Consider the following 17,007-nt stretch of genomic DNA (forward strand, 5'->3'; position numbering starts at 1 on the left):
GTATCAATTTGTATAACAACAAGGTAAAGCCCACAAGTATTCTGGGGTTTCTTTTCTGCTGTTTGACAATTAACCAAAACAAGCACCAGGAACGTCATTACTACCACAGACAAAATTACTCTAATGGTTTACTTAGTCTTTTTTCAAACATTAAAATGCCCTAGAAGGTAAAGTCATAAAACGCTGTGACAGTTAAGGCAAAAATTAAATGTTAAATTATTTTTATATAAGATAAAAATAATCGCTGAAGAGTTTACAAATCTAGTCATCACACTTACTCTCAAGTCCGGTTTGTGCAACAGATTTAGTGAAACCATTTCGATTTCTTCCTACCAGCTTTCATAGGTCCCACATGAAATTTAACATGACTCAGCATAAATATCTTCACCTTCTTCAGACTAAAACCTTCTAAGAAAACTGTTTTAAGACTACACATCTTCCTTGAACATTACCCAGTCTCTGCAGCATAAAAGACACTTCAAACCCTTGTTTTGGGAGGGGTAGGGTTAAAAAATTCTTATTCCCTTTCCCATCCAAACTAACCTGCGTAAAAGACAATTTTATATAGGATTTCACTTGTTAATACATGAACTATAATTCCATTTGACTAATCATTTTATTCTGAAATAAAACTGTTAAAAGTTTTCGTTAAAGTCAACAAGTAAACCTTTATATCTGAATTGTATGTGCCAATTACCAAAGATGATTTTTATAAGGTATTAAGCTAATAAACTTCAAACAATCATAAGAAAAGAAATATATGTGTGTGTGTATATACATCATGTGTGTGTTATATACACAAACATATATATACAAAATAGTTCATGGTTTTATTTTCCTTCCCTGTTAATGAAGGAAAAGCTTATATGAAAATGGATAGTCAGTTAGCTGTCTCCCATCCCAACTTTGAAATGAAGTATGAGTAAAAAAGTAAAATTAAAGACTCAGTTCTTCAGACACTTATATTTGAAATTACAAGGTACCTGTACAGCATCCGAATACAAACCTAAAATGAACAGAGACAGCAGTGCCCTGGGACAGTAGTGAAATGCACAAAGAAACTCTTGTAGATGTCTTTTGTGCTTTTCTATCAGTGCATTTTATCTACAGGACATGAAGACAGCAAGTCCCCTGCTACTTATTCACTGCAGCAAGTATTAACATCTAACTGAACTACTAAGGACTAGTTACTCCTTGCTAAACTGCATTCAGTTGAGAACTTTTGCTTTTATTTGTTGCCATCCATAGCTGACTCCAAAATATCACAAAAGAGTAAGATAAACCGAGATATTTCACAAAGAACTAGCTAAGCTCTTAAAGCTTGAGAAATAACAATGTAGATTTGTGCCCCAAATGCTTCACACCATAGTTTGTAGCTAGAGATTGCTTCAGAACCTCAGTCAATTGAATACAAAGCAGATTAAGTTAAAATGTTACATACCTCAGAAAGTCCACAACTTAAGACTGTTAACTAAGACCTCTCCAGGAGTAGCAGAATACTGCCCATTTCACCCTAGAACCACAGTTTTCTTTGTTCCCAATCTGACAGCTACATGCACTGGGACCCAAAAGAGAAGTGGCATCCATAACCTTCCCCTCTTGTATAAGAGGCCTTGGGCCTCTTGGCCCAAGGGCAAGATATGATCACTGCATAAAACTCCCACAGCGGCAGATTTACCCTAAGGATGTAGCACAAACTAACCTTCTAGAGAAGGGACAAGATACAAAGTGTAGGGTGGTGGTGGGGACTCCAGGGCCTCTTTCTGGCTTCAGAAGCCAATAACCAAAACGACACCCAAACCCTTGTAAGAGCCCTCCCACCAAAAAAGCAGCACATGTGTGTGTTCGGGGCCTTATTCTTCCATCGGACTAAAGGACTAAAGAAGTCTTCCAAGAGGAGGGTCCATGTGGGCCGAAGTTACGAAACAAGGCAACTGATTTCTGCATCCAGTCCCTTTCCCCCCCTAGCACCGCTGGCCCGTACTACACAGCTGACACAAGCACTCCGTCGTGTTTCTTTTCAGACTGTGCTTTTGAGCCACCACCGTCGCTAGACCATCCCCTCTGCTAACCACAGGAGACACAAGACAAATGCAATCTCTTTACTAGTGATTTCATTAATCTGGGGACCCAGATTAAAGATTCAGTTATAAACATCTCTCAAAATCAAACTTCCTTATTTTACCATAGTTTTTTTTTTAATTTACATTTCTTTGTACTTTAAAGTCTGAGCAACTAAAGCTGGCCCTTCAAGTCCACTCCCATGTGTGAGAGGTAGCTTCATGCTCTTCCCTAGCTTTACCCTACTGCTTCAATAGTACGTGCGGTTTGTCATAAGAGACCTAGGTGGGAAGGAATGGATCACCGTTCAGGACGAATGTACGCTGCCTCGTGAAGTGGCTATGTCACACGCCTGACCATGGCCGGCTGGGCTCGCACACTCCTGGAAGAAAGTACAGCACTTCAGTGTGGTTGGAGCTGTAAATTATCAAAACAGGAGGGACCAGGCTCAAAACACCAATCTTTAAAGTGAGAAAAATTGCTTTAGATTTACTGGATTGTTTGGCAACCGTAAAAAAATAAGGACAATTTTATCCTGAGCTAGAAAACCCTTGGTCATGGCCATATATATTAGACACTGCTTGGCCTAGGCAATGATCACGTTTCTAGCCTAATACAAGAGACAGCACTCAAGAACTGGATTATCTTCTAAAATTTCTTCCTTATACTCTCTTTGCCCAGCAACTATAGCTATCTCCTTCCTTCAGGGCACTTTTGTTCTATAAAAATCATCTATCTTATATTTTGAAACTGCAATCCAGAGCCTTTTTTTTTTTTAAGATTTTATTTATTTATTTGACAGCCAGCCAGAGATCACAAGTAGGCAGAGAGGCAGCCAGAGAGAGAGGAAGGGAAGCAGGCTCCCCGCTGAGCAGAGAGCCAGATGCGGGGCTCGATCCCAGGACCCTGGGATCATGACCTGAGCCGAAAGCAGAGGCTTTAACCCACTGAGCCACCCAGGTGCCCCCAGAGCTTTATTTTGAAAGCATGGGACAGAGCCTTTATTGCCTATTTGCAATCTGCCATCTTCAGGACACACAAGTATAAACTTCAAGAGCAACTTAATTCTAGGAAGAAAAAGATGCTGATGCCATCATAATCTCATTTTTAGAGTTCTCGGTAACTATACAAATATACTTTAAAGCCTTAGGACAGAACATAAAATGAGGAATTCAAGCTAGGCTTTACCAAGCTATTAGAAATAAGGTCTAGCAAAACTGTTGTTTTACTAAACCTGTTTACCCAGAAACAGGTACTTAAAGGTAAAGGATATTTTGATATCTTCAGACAAAGTTAAGACTTTGTCTTGCTTATCATTCATCTAAAGTTACAATACTTATGATCCCCTTCCCCACTGCCAGAATATAATCTGAGTCAAAATCACTAAGTGACTTTTCTTCAATCATAAAAATGTTGATGAATCTGACCTTGTAACTATGATTAGTATGCAAAGAAAACACTGCCTCAGAGAACACAGAGACACAATAGATGTCAATAAAAAAATCTCAACAGGCAGAGAGAGGTACTGGTACAAAAATAAAGATAAAAAGCCAAGAGACATTATCATAGTAAGAAAAGTAACTTGGCAAACAGTCTTATTTTTATATTGACTTTGCTCCTTACTGTTCAAGTTAGCTGTTGGAAACAAACAAAAAGAGGGAATTAGGTAATGAAATGTTTTTAATGTACACATGCCCTTAGACCTGAACTTTCCTAAAGACCAGCACAGTATGTTGAGCTTTATAATAAAATTTAAGTTTAATCCCTGTGGAAGGATGCCATTTACTTAGATTTGAGTTTTTTGATATTACACACTAATGCTAAAGCCAGAAAAGACAAAGTACCAACCCAATCTTATAGCATAAAATTGTGTTTTGCTATATATCTTCCTTATCTGCACTTACTAATTGATATTTAATAGAAAAATAAGAATATCCAAAGCTCAAAGCAGCAAGCAGTGACCACAAATCCCTTGGCAGCTTAGGAGACTTGCTTTTATGTATTAACATGAAAATCCAACTCAAGTTTCAAACCTCTTCAAACTTCACCCGTGCTAAGGGTTCTACTCAGTTTATGTCTCGGGAAGAGTGTCACTGGTTGAAATCCTAAAACCATTCATTTGCTATTTCTTAACAAAAACTTGTGAAAGCATGTAAACTATACCCCTATCTTTTGGATAACAATGGTTAAGTACAAAAAAATTCATTTAACATCTTACAAATCATTACAGTTATACATAAAAAGCACCTACAAATTTAAAAAAATAAAAGATTCACAGTGCACTGAACCTTGGAAAATGTAAGGCTAGAACATAAGAACATTTAAAAAGTGGATTCAAAGAACTATTTTTCTCTCAAAGACATTTAAACACAATGAAGCCAACACAACTACTCTTCTCATCTAGCTTCTTAAAATGCAGCACACAGAAGTAAATTATTGCATATTCAGCACACTCCTTTATCACTTGATTTCTTCAAACCATGCTAAAATTCTCAAAGGAAAAATCCAGTTCTGTGCTAAGCATGGCCTTTCTCAAGATAACCTGAACACTGAGAAACTAATACACAGGTTCAAGGGTATAAGTACAGCAGATGTACATAAAACAGGTACATCCAACGTACACATTTTCTGCATAGTTAAGTCACATCACACACATAAACTTTAACTCACATCATTTTTTACCTCAAACTGTCAAGAGAGCTAATAAAAGCCTCAAGTTACCCAAATCCCATCTCAACAATACCCTTATTTTGTTCCACAGTGCATTAAATGAAGCAGCCCAACAGCAGTAACATTTAATCATAGTTAAACTGCTGTAATTAAAAAGAGATAATCTGTTGGTTCTTGAAAAGGCTCAACACCTTTAGAAGACACATACTTCCGGTAACTAACTAATCTCTTTTGCTTTTGTAATAAGAGCTGAAAAACCCAACTCGAGGCACAGAAAGACTGACCAAAATACTCAAAAAAACCAAAAACAACACACACACACACACACACACACACACACACACACACACACGAAATCACTAAAAATTATGTTTGCCAGATGACGTTAAATGAGTGATAATGATTTACCTGCTAGGCAAACTAAGTTTTCACTCCCTTAACAATTTAATAGAAATCTGGAATGCTGAGACCAACTACAAATATGGCTCAAGGAGACCCAAGCAAAGCAGCTGTATTTCTGGAAAGAACAGTAAGAGCTTCCAAAAGCAATCCTATAATGCATTTTAAAAAGGTCACAGAAGGATTCACAAGTTTGTCACATTAAAAGATGCAGGATTATGGATAACCTAATTTTAAAACATACTGCTGTAATCATGAATTCTCCTGCTTAGCACCAAGAGGGTGACACTTTTATTAATAAATAGAATTTCTCCTTTAAAAATCAAGCCATTTAAAAGCTAAAGCAAAGAAATACCAAGTGAATTCCTTACAATAGTACTTCTGAAAGTCCCACTGGGTCAAACAGAACCCCTATTAAATAGGCTATCTATACAGAATAAAGACTTTTACAATAAAATTTACAAGCAGAGATATATTCTGTGGATACCACATGTAAAAAAAAGATTTTTAAAACCCACATGGCAGATGCACACGCACGCATATGCTCACACATCACCCCCTGCCAAAAAAAATACCTTCAACGAGGTCAGAAGCAGTCCAAACACTAAAGCCCCCTTAAAGTCCTGCTGATTGTCCTCAATTAGAGCTGAAATTCTTAAAATGGGCATTGCCATCTTTATTTAGATTTAAGAAGCCTGAAGGAGCAAAATACAGTCCTAGAAGTGAGTTACGTATGTTACCTTTTGTTCTGATCATCCGCGAGTGAAATGCTTTATTTGTACCTGGGTGAACCGCATACCCCTTCCCTTCTCACTCCATCATCAAGGGGCTTCAGCATGCTCCTAAAGGCATGTCAGTTTCTGCTACTACTGCAAACTGGAACCTAATACAACATTAGTTTCCAGAGATCAACACCGAGATGCAATGTAAAACCTAATAATGTCAGTATTCATTCCATTCATATTTACACAACTGTAATAAAGAATAGATTTTCAGAGGAACAAAACCATTGTACAATACTGGAGTTGGTGGCAGGACAGTGAAGACAAGACCAAAGCAGTTGTCACCAAAGCAGTTGCCAGGTCCTCATCTCAAGGCTCCCGGTCCTCTCTCCCCAGTTCGCTGACTGCACAAGGCTCTCAGCTCCCAGTCAGAGCATCCACTCCCTACCCAAACAACTCAGTCCCCCTCCAGGCTGAGGACTTTGTCCTGTAATGAAGTGCTGTGTTCATTTTTAACATGAACATTACATAGTAGATGCTGGCTCTAAATATTAATACAACAACTCTCCCAGCACAGGAGGATTAGAGAACCTAAGTGGTTAGAGGCAGAGAAATGCGCAAAATGACACCAAAGCAGACGACCTGCCATCTTGACTTCTGTGACAATTTTAGCTCTTGGGTTCATTCAATATTTGTGAATTCTAATTTCTTTTAAAAATGTCAACATAAGGAAACTCTTATTGCAATCACTGTCATGGCTAGATGAAGCATTCCCTTTAACTTGGCTACCTGATGATGACTCGAGCACTATTTTTTGACCAGAACACGAAATAAAAACCACAATCACACAGAAAAAAAATGCTCTCATAAAAAGCAACTTAAATTCGTTAGCCAAACACTGAAAAGATATATCTGTATAAAAGGATATAACTGCATTTACAGTGCAAACTCATGTTTCTTTTTACTCTCTCTTCTGCAGAGAACGTTATCTTCAGAAACATCATTGCCTCCCTGCATTTCTTTAAAACACCTGAGAAAGGTAAGGCTCAAAGAGACACCCACTCAAATGCAACAGGTTTCTGATCCTGGGACTTCCACAACACAGCTGCTATCAAAGGTCCAAGATTTTCATTATAGCATTATGGTCAAACTTAAAACTCAAAAAGGCTCTGGATGAAAAGGGGAACTTGCAATGACCATTACACGCCACAGACTGTCCCTCGGCATGTTCTAGCAACTGGTCTTCACCGGAGCAAGGCAAGTCATATACAGCATCTGTTTAATAAACAAACAAACAAACTCAGTAACTTAGTAAGAACTCAAATACTGCCCCTTCCCACCTTTTGTTATAAAGGAATGCATGTACAGTATATGTTTTTCCTCATCACACTTTAAATCTAACCTAAGCAGAACCACCAAGATACTTTCCCTTCCCTAAACTGGGGCTCAACAGATTTTCTAATCTAGGATTGTCAGTTCCCACACATTCATTCAAAATCTTAATCTCAGCCTTTAAGACCCTTAATATTCACATGCTTTTAAAAAATGGGCACACTTTTTTGTCTACTCCCATATTTGTTTTCTGTGCCAACATAAAGGAAGCTTTCTAACAAAGATCAAAACGTAAGCACTGTAAAAAGAAGGGGAAAAAAAAGGCAAGCACTGTAAAAATTACAACTGTAATCTAAGATTTACAAAGAGTCCTATTCTAGAAAAATAAAGATGGAGCTTACCAAATCTTTAGGGAATATATTAACCTAAGGAAAAATCCAAATTTTCAAAATCATAGTCCAACAAAACTCCCAATTTATCAGGGTTTGTTTTTGTTTTCTGTTTTAAAGGTAGAGGAGACCTGACCAGGAAAATGGATTGGGAACAGACAGCAAGAAGCTGAGGCACCGGCACCTGGGAGGTTCAGTTGGTTAAGCATCTGCCCTTGGCCCAGGTCATGATCTCAGGGTCCTGGGATCGAGTCCCACATGGGGTTCCCTGCAAAGCAAGGAGGCTGCTTCTCTCTTTCCCTCTGCCCTCCCCACCCCACCGTGCATGTTCTCTCTCTCTCCAATAAATAAGTAAAATCTTTAAAAAAAAAAAAAAAAGGCTGAGGCACAAAGAAAATCTCAAATGAGGTTTCCCAAGACAAAAATCTTTTTATACTTCCTTTTCAAGACAAATTTTGTAAGTCCATACCATCCCCAACTAAGCTAGGTATATGAAGTTACAATATACCTTCTTCCTGAACATGACGGGCTTTTTAAAGATTTTGTAAAGTAACTGATTTCTGGGCTTATGTTAATTAAACTATCAGCCTATGATATCCACCAGACAACATGGCCAGAAAAATCTTATTAAGGGAAAAAAAAAAAATCTTATTAAGGGGACTTCTACCCCCATACGTATATATACCAAACGACTGACAGTTCTTATGACTTCATAGTTAACTTGAATTTTCCAAAATAGGTTTAAAGCATCTTTTAAAATAGCATTTATCCTGCTTAAACTATAAACAGTACTGCAAGAAAATATGACCATAATGCTTCCTATTTCTTCAGACTTTTCTGCATGAAAGCCTTTAATTTAAATGGTGAATAAACGTGTATCTACTGCACAGGGATGTCACACAATTCAAAATAGCACGTAAGAAAAGTCTACTGTACTTACAAATGACATCTATTAAATCAGTATTACCGAAGAACTTTCTACATTCATCACCATTACTTTCCAAATCAGGTCACAAACCTACTCTTTATAACTGATTAATAAAAGCTATCTCTAGTACCTGCTTAAAAAGTTGCTCACTGCCTCCTGAAAAGTGGGGAATGTTGCCCTTCTGAAGTTAGTACTCATACATGTATGTGAGAATGAGGTCTCCTCACCTTTACAATACTTGGTTCTACTCCCCTCTCAGTAATATTTATTGACTTACAATGTTCACACAAAGCACCAAGGTTTGACATTCACACACAAAAACAGCACTGAAAGGAAAAATCATTTCCTCTTGATCATTTAAGGTCATTTTAGCAAGTTTCATACTTAGAGAACGTGACCACATATACGAACTCTCTACAAACATGTGCAACTCTTATTGCTTGTCTATCACAGTCCATCATACCTCAACTAAAATCAAGGTTAAGGGAAAACCAAATCAAATCCCACCAGAGGTTTTAAAAAGAAAATGACTTGCCTGTTTCGAAATTATCCTGAAGTTTTCGTGGATGGAGTCTTTTTTCACATTTCTATTAAAAAAACACACACACACACACAAACACACACATAACAGCTGCAGTTATTCTACTCACTGTAAATGAAGAGATATATGATCAAGTTTCTCAGGAAGAAGATTCAACCAGTAACATAAGCACCATTCCTGGTCTTACACTGCTATATTTATTTTTTATTTTAAGCCTAAAACTTTTTTTAGTTCTTGATTACATGTACAATATAGAAACACCAGAAAAAGAAAATTACTCATTAAATTTCTCAACCCAGAGATAATTAAGTATTAACATTTCGTGTATCTTTGTAGTTTTTCCTCTATGATGATACTGTGAATTTTCATATAATTACTAAAAATTCAGTGGAATTATTCAGTACACAGGACTATGCTATAACCTTTTTTTTTTTTTTTTTTGACGTTTTAGAGCGAGAGAAAAAGTATGAGCACGTGCAAGTGGGGTAAGGAGGAGAGGGAGAGAAACTCCAGGAGACTCTCCACTGAGCACGGAGCCCAACATGGGGCTCAATCCCACAATCCTGAGATCATGACCTGGGCCAAAATCAAGAGCTGGACGTTTAACTGACTGAGCCACCCAGGCACCCCATTCTACTTTTTAAATGTAATATACTGTGAACATATATATATTTTTAAAGATTTATTTATTTACTTGGCAGAGATCACAAGTAGGCAGAGAGGCAGTCAGAGAGAGAGGATGAAGCAGGCTCCCTGCCGAGCAGAGAGCCCAATGCAGGGCTCGATCCCAGGACCCTGAGATCATGACCCGAGCCGAAGGCAGAGGCTTTAACCCACCGAGCCACCCAGGCGTCCCTTTTTTCAATAAATATAAATCTATGCCATCATTTTAAATGACTACATGGCAGTCCACTGCACAGATCTATGATACTGCATTTAAAATTTTATTTTGGTGCATCTAGATTATTTCCATATTTTCATTATCAAAAGAGTAATGGAATGAACATTCTTTAAAATTCTCTTCTAGGGAAACAATTTAAGAAACTTTTCAGGGGTGCCTAGGTGGCTCAGTGGGTTAAGCCTCTGCCTTCGGCTCGGGTCATGATCTCAGGGTCCTGGGATCGAGCCCCACATCAGGCTCTCTGCTCAGCGGGGAGCCTGCTTCTCCCCTCTCCGCCTGCTTGTGCTCACTCTGTCAAATAAATAAAATATTTAAAAAAAAAAACCTTTTCAGGCTTTCCATATAGTCAAGCTGCTCTCCAGAAGATTGTACCAATTAGTTATTTTTCAGTGTTGCCAAAACACTCAACAACATACAAATGGCTCTTTTTATCTGTGCTAATCTGACAGGAAAGAAGTATAATAGTAAAAGGCAAGTAATCTAACAGTAAACTCATCTTTAACATGTGTTTGCCCATGGAATCAATATACCCCAAGTTAAGTAAACAGCAAACAGAAATTGAGGTAAAAACTTTTTGCTAAAACCTTAAAACTACTATTATCACCCACCATTAAAAAAAGAAAAGTAGTTGAAACTACAAGAGAATTCATCAGGACTTACAGAAAAGGTAAGCAATGGAGACCCATTAGTTATGAACTGCTACTTTCTAGAGCACAGACTAAGAGTGAAAGTCAATGCTTAAAATGCTCACAGTTACCTGTCTGCAGGCCTAGCCTAAGGGCTATGACACTGGCTTTATTTTATTTTTAATTTTCTAAATTCTATCAACTTGAAAGAAATATACCATGATGTTCTTCCCAACTTTCAACTTAATTAAAACAATGCAGATTCTATACAGAAAAATAGTCAAGGACTTGCTTTTTCTAGAAAGCAGGGTTGACTACACAGTTTTCACAGTATTAAAAAATATTTAAATACCCACATAAAAAAGCAAAAAATCAGCTGTGAAATTGAATCAATGTGATAAACCTGTGACAGAGAGCCAGAGATTTTAAATGAGCAAATAATGCACAATTTCACTCCATAAAATCTTACCAATATATCAATTTCATGTGCTTTGACAATGCCCTTGCTCCACGCCTAAAACAGGGAGAAATGCCTTCTTAGATTTAGAGCTAGAAGTCTTACCATCAAGGGATTCTGATGCTTGGCTGGCTGGCTGTGGACCCCATTTGTTCTTTTCTTTTGATTAGGTGAATCCTGATACTGTTTTCTGCCATTCCCCCTCATACTTTGATTCTGTTTTTCCAATGAGAAGAAATAAAATGTAAACCTACACTATAATGTAACAGGACAAAAGCATATACCCCCAAGATTATGTTTAGGTGGTTGAATAAGAGTTTAGCAAAGTCCTCCCCATAAATTTTCCTAAAACACTGGGGAACCACATCATATCAATATCAGTATCAAACTGATGCTTGCCAAAAGGGGGATGCACAAAATGGGTAAAGGGGAGTGGGAGATACAGGCTTCTAGTTATGGAATGAGTAAGTCACAAGAATAAAAGGCACAGTGTAGGGAACACAGTCAATCACATTGTAATAGCATCTGTTACAGTGGTTTTATGGTGACAGATGGGAGCTACACCTGTGGTAACATAGAAAGATGATGAATCACTATGTTGTACACCTGAAACTAATGTAACATTGTCAGCTATACTCCAATTAAAAAAATTCTTTTTTAAATAGTAAGGAAATAGGTTGACAGAAACTCACATTACTACATGCTTTTAATCCAATTTCATTCATTCTGCTCTTCCTGGTATTTTGTAGTGTGGTATAAGAAATATAAAGTTTACCTCTATAACTACTTTTAAATGTACGTTTCAGTGGCAGTAAGTATAGTTAACAATGTTGTGCAACCATCACTAGTATCCATCCAGAACTTATTTCATCATCCCAGACAGAAACTTTATACCCATTGAATAACTCTATTCCCCCATCCCTCGCTTTGGTAAGCTCAAGTTAATCTGTATCTATAAATTTGTCTGTTAGGTACCAAATATAAATAGAATGGTATATTTGTCCATGGTGTATGACTTACTTCATGCAGCATGTGCTAAGTTGCAATGACCATGTTGTAGTATGTATGTGTCATGATTTCATTCCTTTTTACGACTATTATACCTGTACATATATTCTGTCAATCTGTTCTTCTGTTGACAGACATGTGGGCTGTTCCCACCTTTTGGCTACTGTGAATAATGCCACTATGAACACGGGTACACAAGTTACCTGGTTGAGTCCTTGATTTCAGTTTTGTGAGGATATACCTAGCAAGTGGAATTGCTGGATCATACGGTAATTCTGTATTTAACCTTTTAAGGCACCACCAAACTATCTTCCATGGCAGCTAGACCATTTACATGCCCACCGAAAATGCAGGGGAATTCTAATTTCTCCATATTCTTGTCAACACTTGCTGTTTTCCTTTTTTTTTTTTTAATTATTACAGCTATCCTAATGGATATGAAGTGGTATCTCAGAGTGGTTTTGATTTGCATTTCTCTAAAGACTAATGATACTGAGATTCTTTTCATGTGTTTACTGGCTATTTGCATATCTGCTTTGGAGAAATGTCTATTCAAGTTGTTTGCTCATTTTTTAATTGAGGTTTTTTTCATAAATTTGCGTGTCATTCGCACGCAGAGGTCATGCTAATCTTCTCTGTATCGTTCCAATTTTAGGATATGTGTTGTTAAAGTGAGCACTAACTGGAGTTTTTTGCTGTTGAGTTAGAGGAGTATGGATGTTAATCTAACATCAGATATGTGATTTGCAAATATTCTCTCATTCTGTGGGTTTATCTTTTCATTGAGTGTCCTCTGATACACAAAAGTTTTTAATTTTGATGACCCCAGAATATTTTTTAAAAGAATGCAAACAAAGAAGAGTGGCACACAAATGGATGGCTAAAAGGATAAAGACAGACACTGCCAAGAATCAGTAAGGATTTGGAACAAGTGGAGCTCTCATATATTCAGTTGGGGATCACTTGAGAACAGGCATATCCAGTGATCTAGAAATTCTATTCATTATCTATACACAAAAGAATAGTCATCAAAATATACGTACGGAAATATCCATAGCAACACTGTTTGCAAAAGCCCAAAACTGGAAACCAAAATGTCGATTAAGAGTAGAACGGATAAAGTGTGGTATAATCATGCACGAGAATACAACACAATAATAAACCTTTCATTGATGGCATATATACCAAAGTCAGATGCTAATTTTTAGTACTTACTATACTGTATTTATACCAAAACTATAAAGGTTAAGAAGTCTCTGCTGTGCTTCCAATCACAAGTCGGGAACACAAAAGTCTTAGATCAACAATTCAAAGTTCTGTAACTGTTAATCTGCAATTCTTCAATTCAGATACATTTCAAAGTCAAATCTAAATTTATGAAAATCTCTTTAAATGTATTATCACTCACCTTTGCTTTTAAAAGGTCAGACATTTCAGAATGATTATTATATGGCTTTTGCTGCAGTGGCTGCCTGTGCTTTATCCACTGGTCACCAGGAGAACCTTCAGGAAATAACTGCTGACTGTGGCGGAATTTGGTTCGACTACACCAAGATTTAAAAAAAATAAAATTTTAACTTAAAATTCTTCTAACACCCTGATAGTTTATCTTACAGATCACCAACCTTACTTTTGTATTTACTGTCTACTCTCTGCAGTGGAATGCAAGTTTCCTAAGGGCAGGGATTCTTACCTACTTTACCTACTGCTTTGTCCCCAGCACCCAGAAGAGTGACTGGTGTTCACTATTTCTTGAATGAATTAATAGTGCTACATTTAATCCCAAACTTCCCTAAATTATCCATATTACCTCCTCCCTATAAGTGATTATACCTTTTAGGGGCGCCTGGGTGGCTCGGTGGGTTAAAGCCTCTGCCTGTGGTGCAGGTCATGATCCCAGAGTCCTGGGATCCAACCCCGAATTGGGCTCTCTGCTCAGCGGGGAGCCTGTTTCCCCCTCTCTCTCCGCCTGCCTCTCTGCCTACTTGTGATCTCTGTCAAATAAATAAAATCTTAAAAAAAAAAAAAAAGAAGTGATTATACCTTTTAAAAACCTGAAGAAAATAATTCTAAATTTAGTTGAAACAAACAAATGTAAGTGGATGTTCTTTCTTATTAGGAGACACAGCTCATTCTCAAGCAGAATGTTTAGAGTGTGGAATCTGATCCTACACAGGTCCGTTACAAGTCCTCTATGCTAGAAGGGGAGCTGAAATTTAAGCTATATTCTAAAGCAAAAAAATTAAGGGGCCCAAGACAATAGATGAGCAAATTAAATAAAGGTCTGGTCTCAAATTCTTATGTGAAAGAATCTTATTGTAAAAGTTGTATTCACACAGTCGTCTGTAATAAAGAAATACCATTTTTAAAAAATATTTTATTTATTTATTTGACAGAGACATCACAAGTAGGCAGAGAAGCAGGCAGAGAGAGGGGGGAAGCAGGCTCCCTGCTAAGCAGAGATCCCGATGCGGGGCTCAATCCCAAGACCCTGAGATCATGATCTAGGCTGAAGGCAGAGGCTTAACCCACTGAGCCACCCAGGCGCCCCAAGAGATACCATTTTATAGTACCACTCATGTATAATAACAGTCCAGGGTCACTGATCCAAAGAACTGTACTACAGTGATTGTTTCTGAATATTTCACAATTCTCCTTTCCCATTTAAAAATAACAATAAAATTGCAGCATGCCTACTTTATTGAGACAAAATTCAGGTATTTCCTCCAACACATCATCACAGGCATTAGTCTACATGCTAAGAACACACCATCCTGCCTAAGAAACCTGAAATTTGGTTAGAGTTGCTTCGTAACATCCTTATTCCACTCTCCAGGACCACAAAGCCTAGGACTAAAAGATATGGGAGTCGCCTCACTTGCTATGATGGACAGTCTCCCAAACACCAAATACCACTGTTTTCCAAACACTGTCACTATTTTCTAACTTTTGAGTAGTATGTTTCTTTTAAATCTTAGCTACACTCCTATCTACTTTTCCTATACAGTTTCACTTATGTCTAATAGTATGTCATTTGGGGATTATAATCGCAGGTTCTGAAAGGCAGAAATGACTCTCGAGGCATAGTCTAAGCTCCTGTCCTCATAAAACCCAACCAAGATGAAATATCCCCTATGTATTTAAAAAATATTGACTATAGATGTGGTTTGTTCCTGTTTAATTTCTGAAGCCCTCAGACAGAATCAGAACATTTAATTAAAGAAAATGTATAATGCAATTCTCTCTGAACCTAACATATAAAAGTTCCAGCAAGCTTATTACAAATATATATGCTTATTTAGCAAATTTACTCAGCCTGCTCTGTAATTATAAATTGGATATAAGTAGTTCCAACCAAGAAAATGTTCTTTGTGGTTCCTGTCCATGTAACAGTCACTTTTTACAATACAACAAACACTCTCTGTTAGGGAAAGAAAAGCAGCAAGCCCAAGTCTTCACAGTTCAAGTTTCTGAACAAATTATGCATCAGTATTCCTCGTCACCCCTATACAAAAACAGACTTCAATATATCCTCCATTCAACGACCTTCAGAGACTCAATTGTCTCTGAAGTAGGCTATGAGAGGAGAATAGCAACATACACAGAGGCAGATTTTTTTTTCCCTCCATGTTCTATCTCCCCATCTAAAAAGTTGGTACCCTCTTGTGTATGCTATTTTAAAATGTGCCTGAAGCTCCTTTCAAACTCCAATTAACCTTTTTCATCTCATCAAAAACCCTTAAAAAAAATTTCTATTATCTCTAAGACCAGTAACAAAATAATACCAACAAAAAGGAATCCAATTCCTCTGTAAACTTTAGAAGGAAAATGCTATTGCATTAAAAACTATCAGAATGCAGGAATTCTATGAATGTATTTCTTTACCTCAATTTTTCCACAGTGGGTTTAACTGGTGTGCTACCAACTGAGGAAAATCCATTGTCACTGTCTGAGGAATCTCCAAATCGCCGCGAAAGCCAGTCCCTTAATGGTCTATGAAAACATTAAGAATTCACTCTTAAAATTTGCTACATAAAAAAAAAAAAAAAAAAAAAGATCAGAAGTAGTATTGTATTTCAAGAAACAGGAACATACCTGATAAAGGGAATGGCCATAAAAAATTTATTAGGTGCCAAACCAAGTTTGGATTTCGGGGTCATATCATTTCTATGGCAAGGCAATTTCTCAATGGAGAACCACTCAATGTTCTGAGACACAAAAAAATAATTCATTTAGTTAATTATCATCAGGGAGTTTCTAAAAGCAATTTCTTACTTCATTCAATTGGGATACTGTCCAGCAGCCTGAAAATACTTTAAATTACATACCCGAATTTCTCTTCTGGTTTTTGGGTTAAATTTTGTGTCTTTTGGAATTCCTGGAATGATGTACAAACGAGCAAGCTGGTCATTGATTCGAAGTTCAATGTAATCATCCTTACAAATATAATCTTTGATGTCAAAACCAGTTTCTTCAAAGACCTGGAAATAACAAATTTAGGTGACGATTTTCAATTATTTCTGTCAGACCTCCAGTTTGTTAAAATTTATTCCAAAGCAAAAACTCAGAAAAATCTAGACAATTCAAGGCATGAAAACATGAGGCAAGAAATCAGAATATTCTAGGATCTAGTTCTGCTCCGAAGTGTGTTCAACTATGGATAAACCCTTTTACATATCTCACCCAAGTTCTTCACCTATTCAATGAAGAAAGATGTAGGATACAGTGATTTACAAAAAGAAATATATATTATTTGGTCTTCATCCCTTTCTGATACAAAGCTCCTAAAACCCTTGGAATTTCCTAATTGATGAAAGCAACCAAGGTACCTTTTGCCATGTTACTGAGGTGACTTTTGGACCCCACCTAAAGATGGGGGGTTGATTGCAAGGACAACCAACCAAGGGATCAGAGGATTAGAATTTTCAGTCCACCTTCAAACCCTACCCCACCTCCCACCTCCATGAAGGGGA

The 17,007-nt window shown here is 37.3% G+C and overlaps 1 protein-coding gene and 1 non-coding gene across 2 annotated transcripts in view; both read right to left on the reverse strand.

Moving 5' to 3' along the window:
- Window positions 1-4,471: 4,471 nt before the first annotated feature.
- The window catches only part of DCP2 (decapping mRNA 2), a 44,792-nt gene continuing 32,256 nt past the window's right edge, over window positions 4,472-17,007 (reverse strand). The window contains exons 5-11 of the mRNA XM_046001226.1: window positions 16,363-16,515; window positions 16,130-16,242; window positions 15,920-16,027; window positions 13,443-13,578; window positions 11,132-11,242; window positions 9,037-9,088; window positions 4,472-7,127 (exon numbers count right to left, since the gene is read on the reverse strand). Of these exons, the coding sequence (XP_045857182.1) occupies window positions 6,964-7,127; window positions 9,037-9,088; window positions 11,132-11,242; window positions 13,443-13,578; window positions 15,920-16,027; window positions 16,130-16,242; window positions 16,363-16,515 (837 nt within the window). The 3' untranslated portion in view covers window positions 4,472-6,963. The remainder of the gene's footprint in view (window positions 7,128-9,036; window positions 9,089-11,131; window positions 11,243-13,442; window positions 13,579-15,919; window positions 16,028-16,129; window positions 16,243-16,362; window positions 16,516-17,007) is intronic.
- Window positions 12,607-12,713, reverse strand: LOC123939493. The gene has a single exon (XR_006817874.1). It is a non-coding gene; the product is annotated as a U6 spliceosomal RNA (small nuclear RNA).

This window comes from Meles meles, chromosome 3 (genome assembly GCF_922984935.1).
Source record: "Meles meles chromosome 3, mMelMel3.1 paternal haplotype, whole genome shotgun sequence".
Taxonomy (NCBI): Eukaryota; Metazoa; Chordata; class Mammalia; order Carnivora; family Mustelidae; genus Meles; species Meles meles.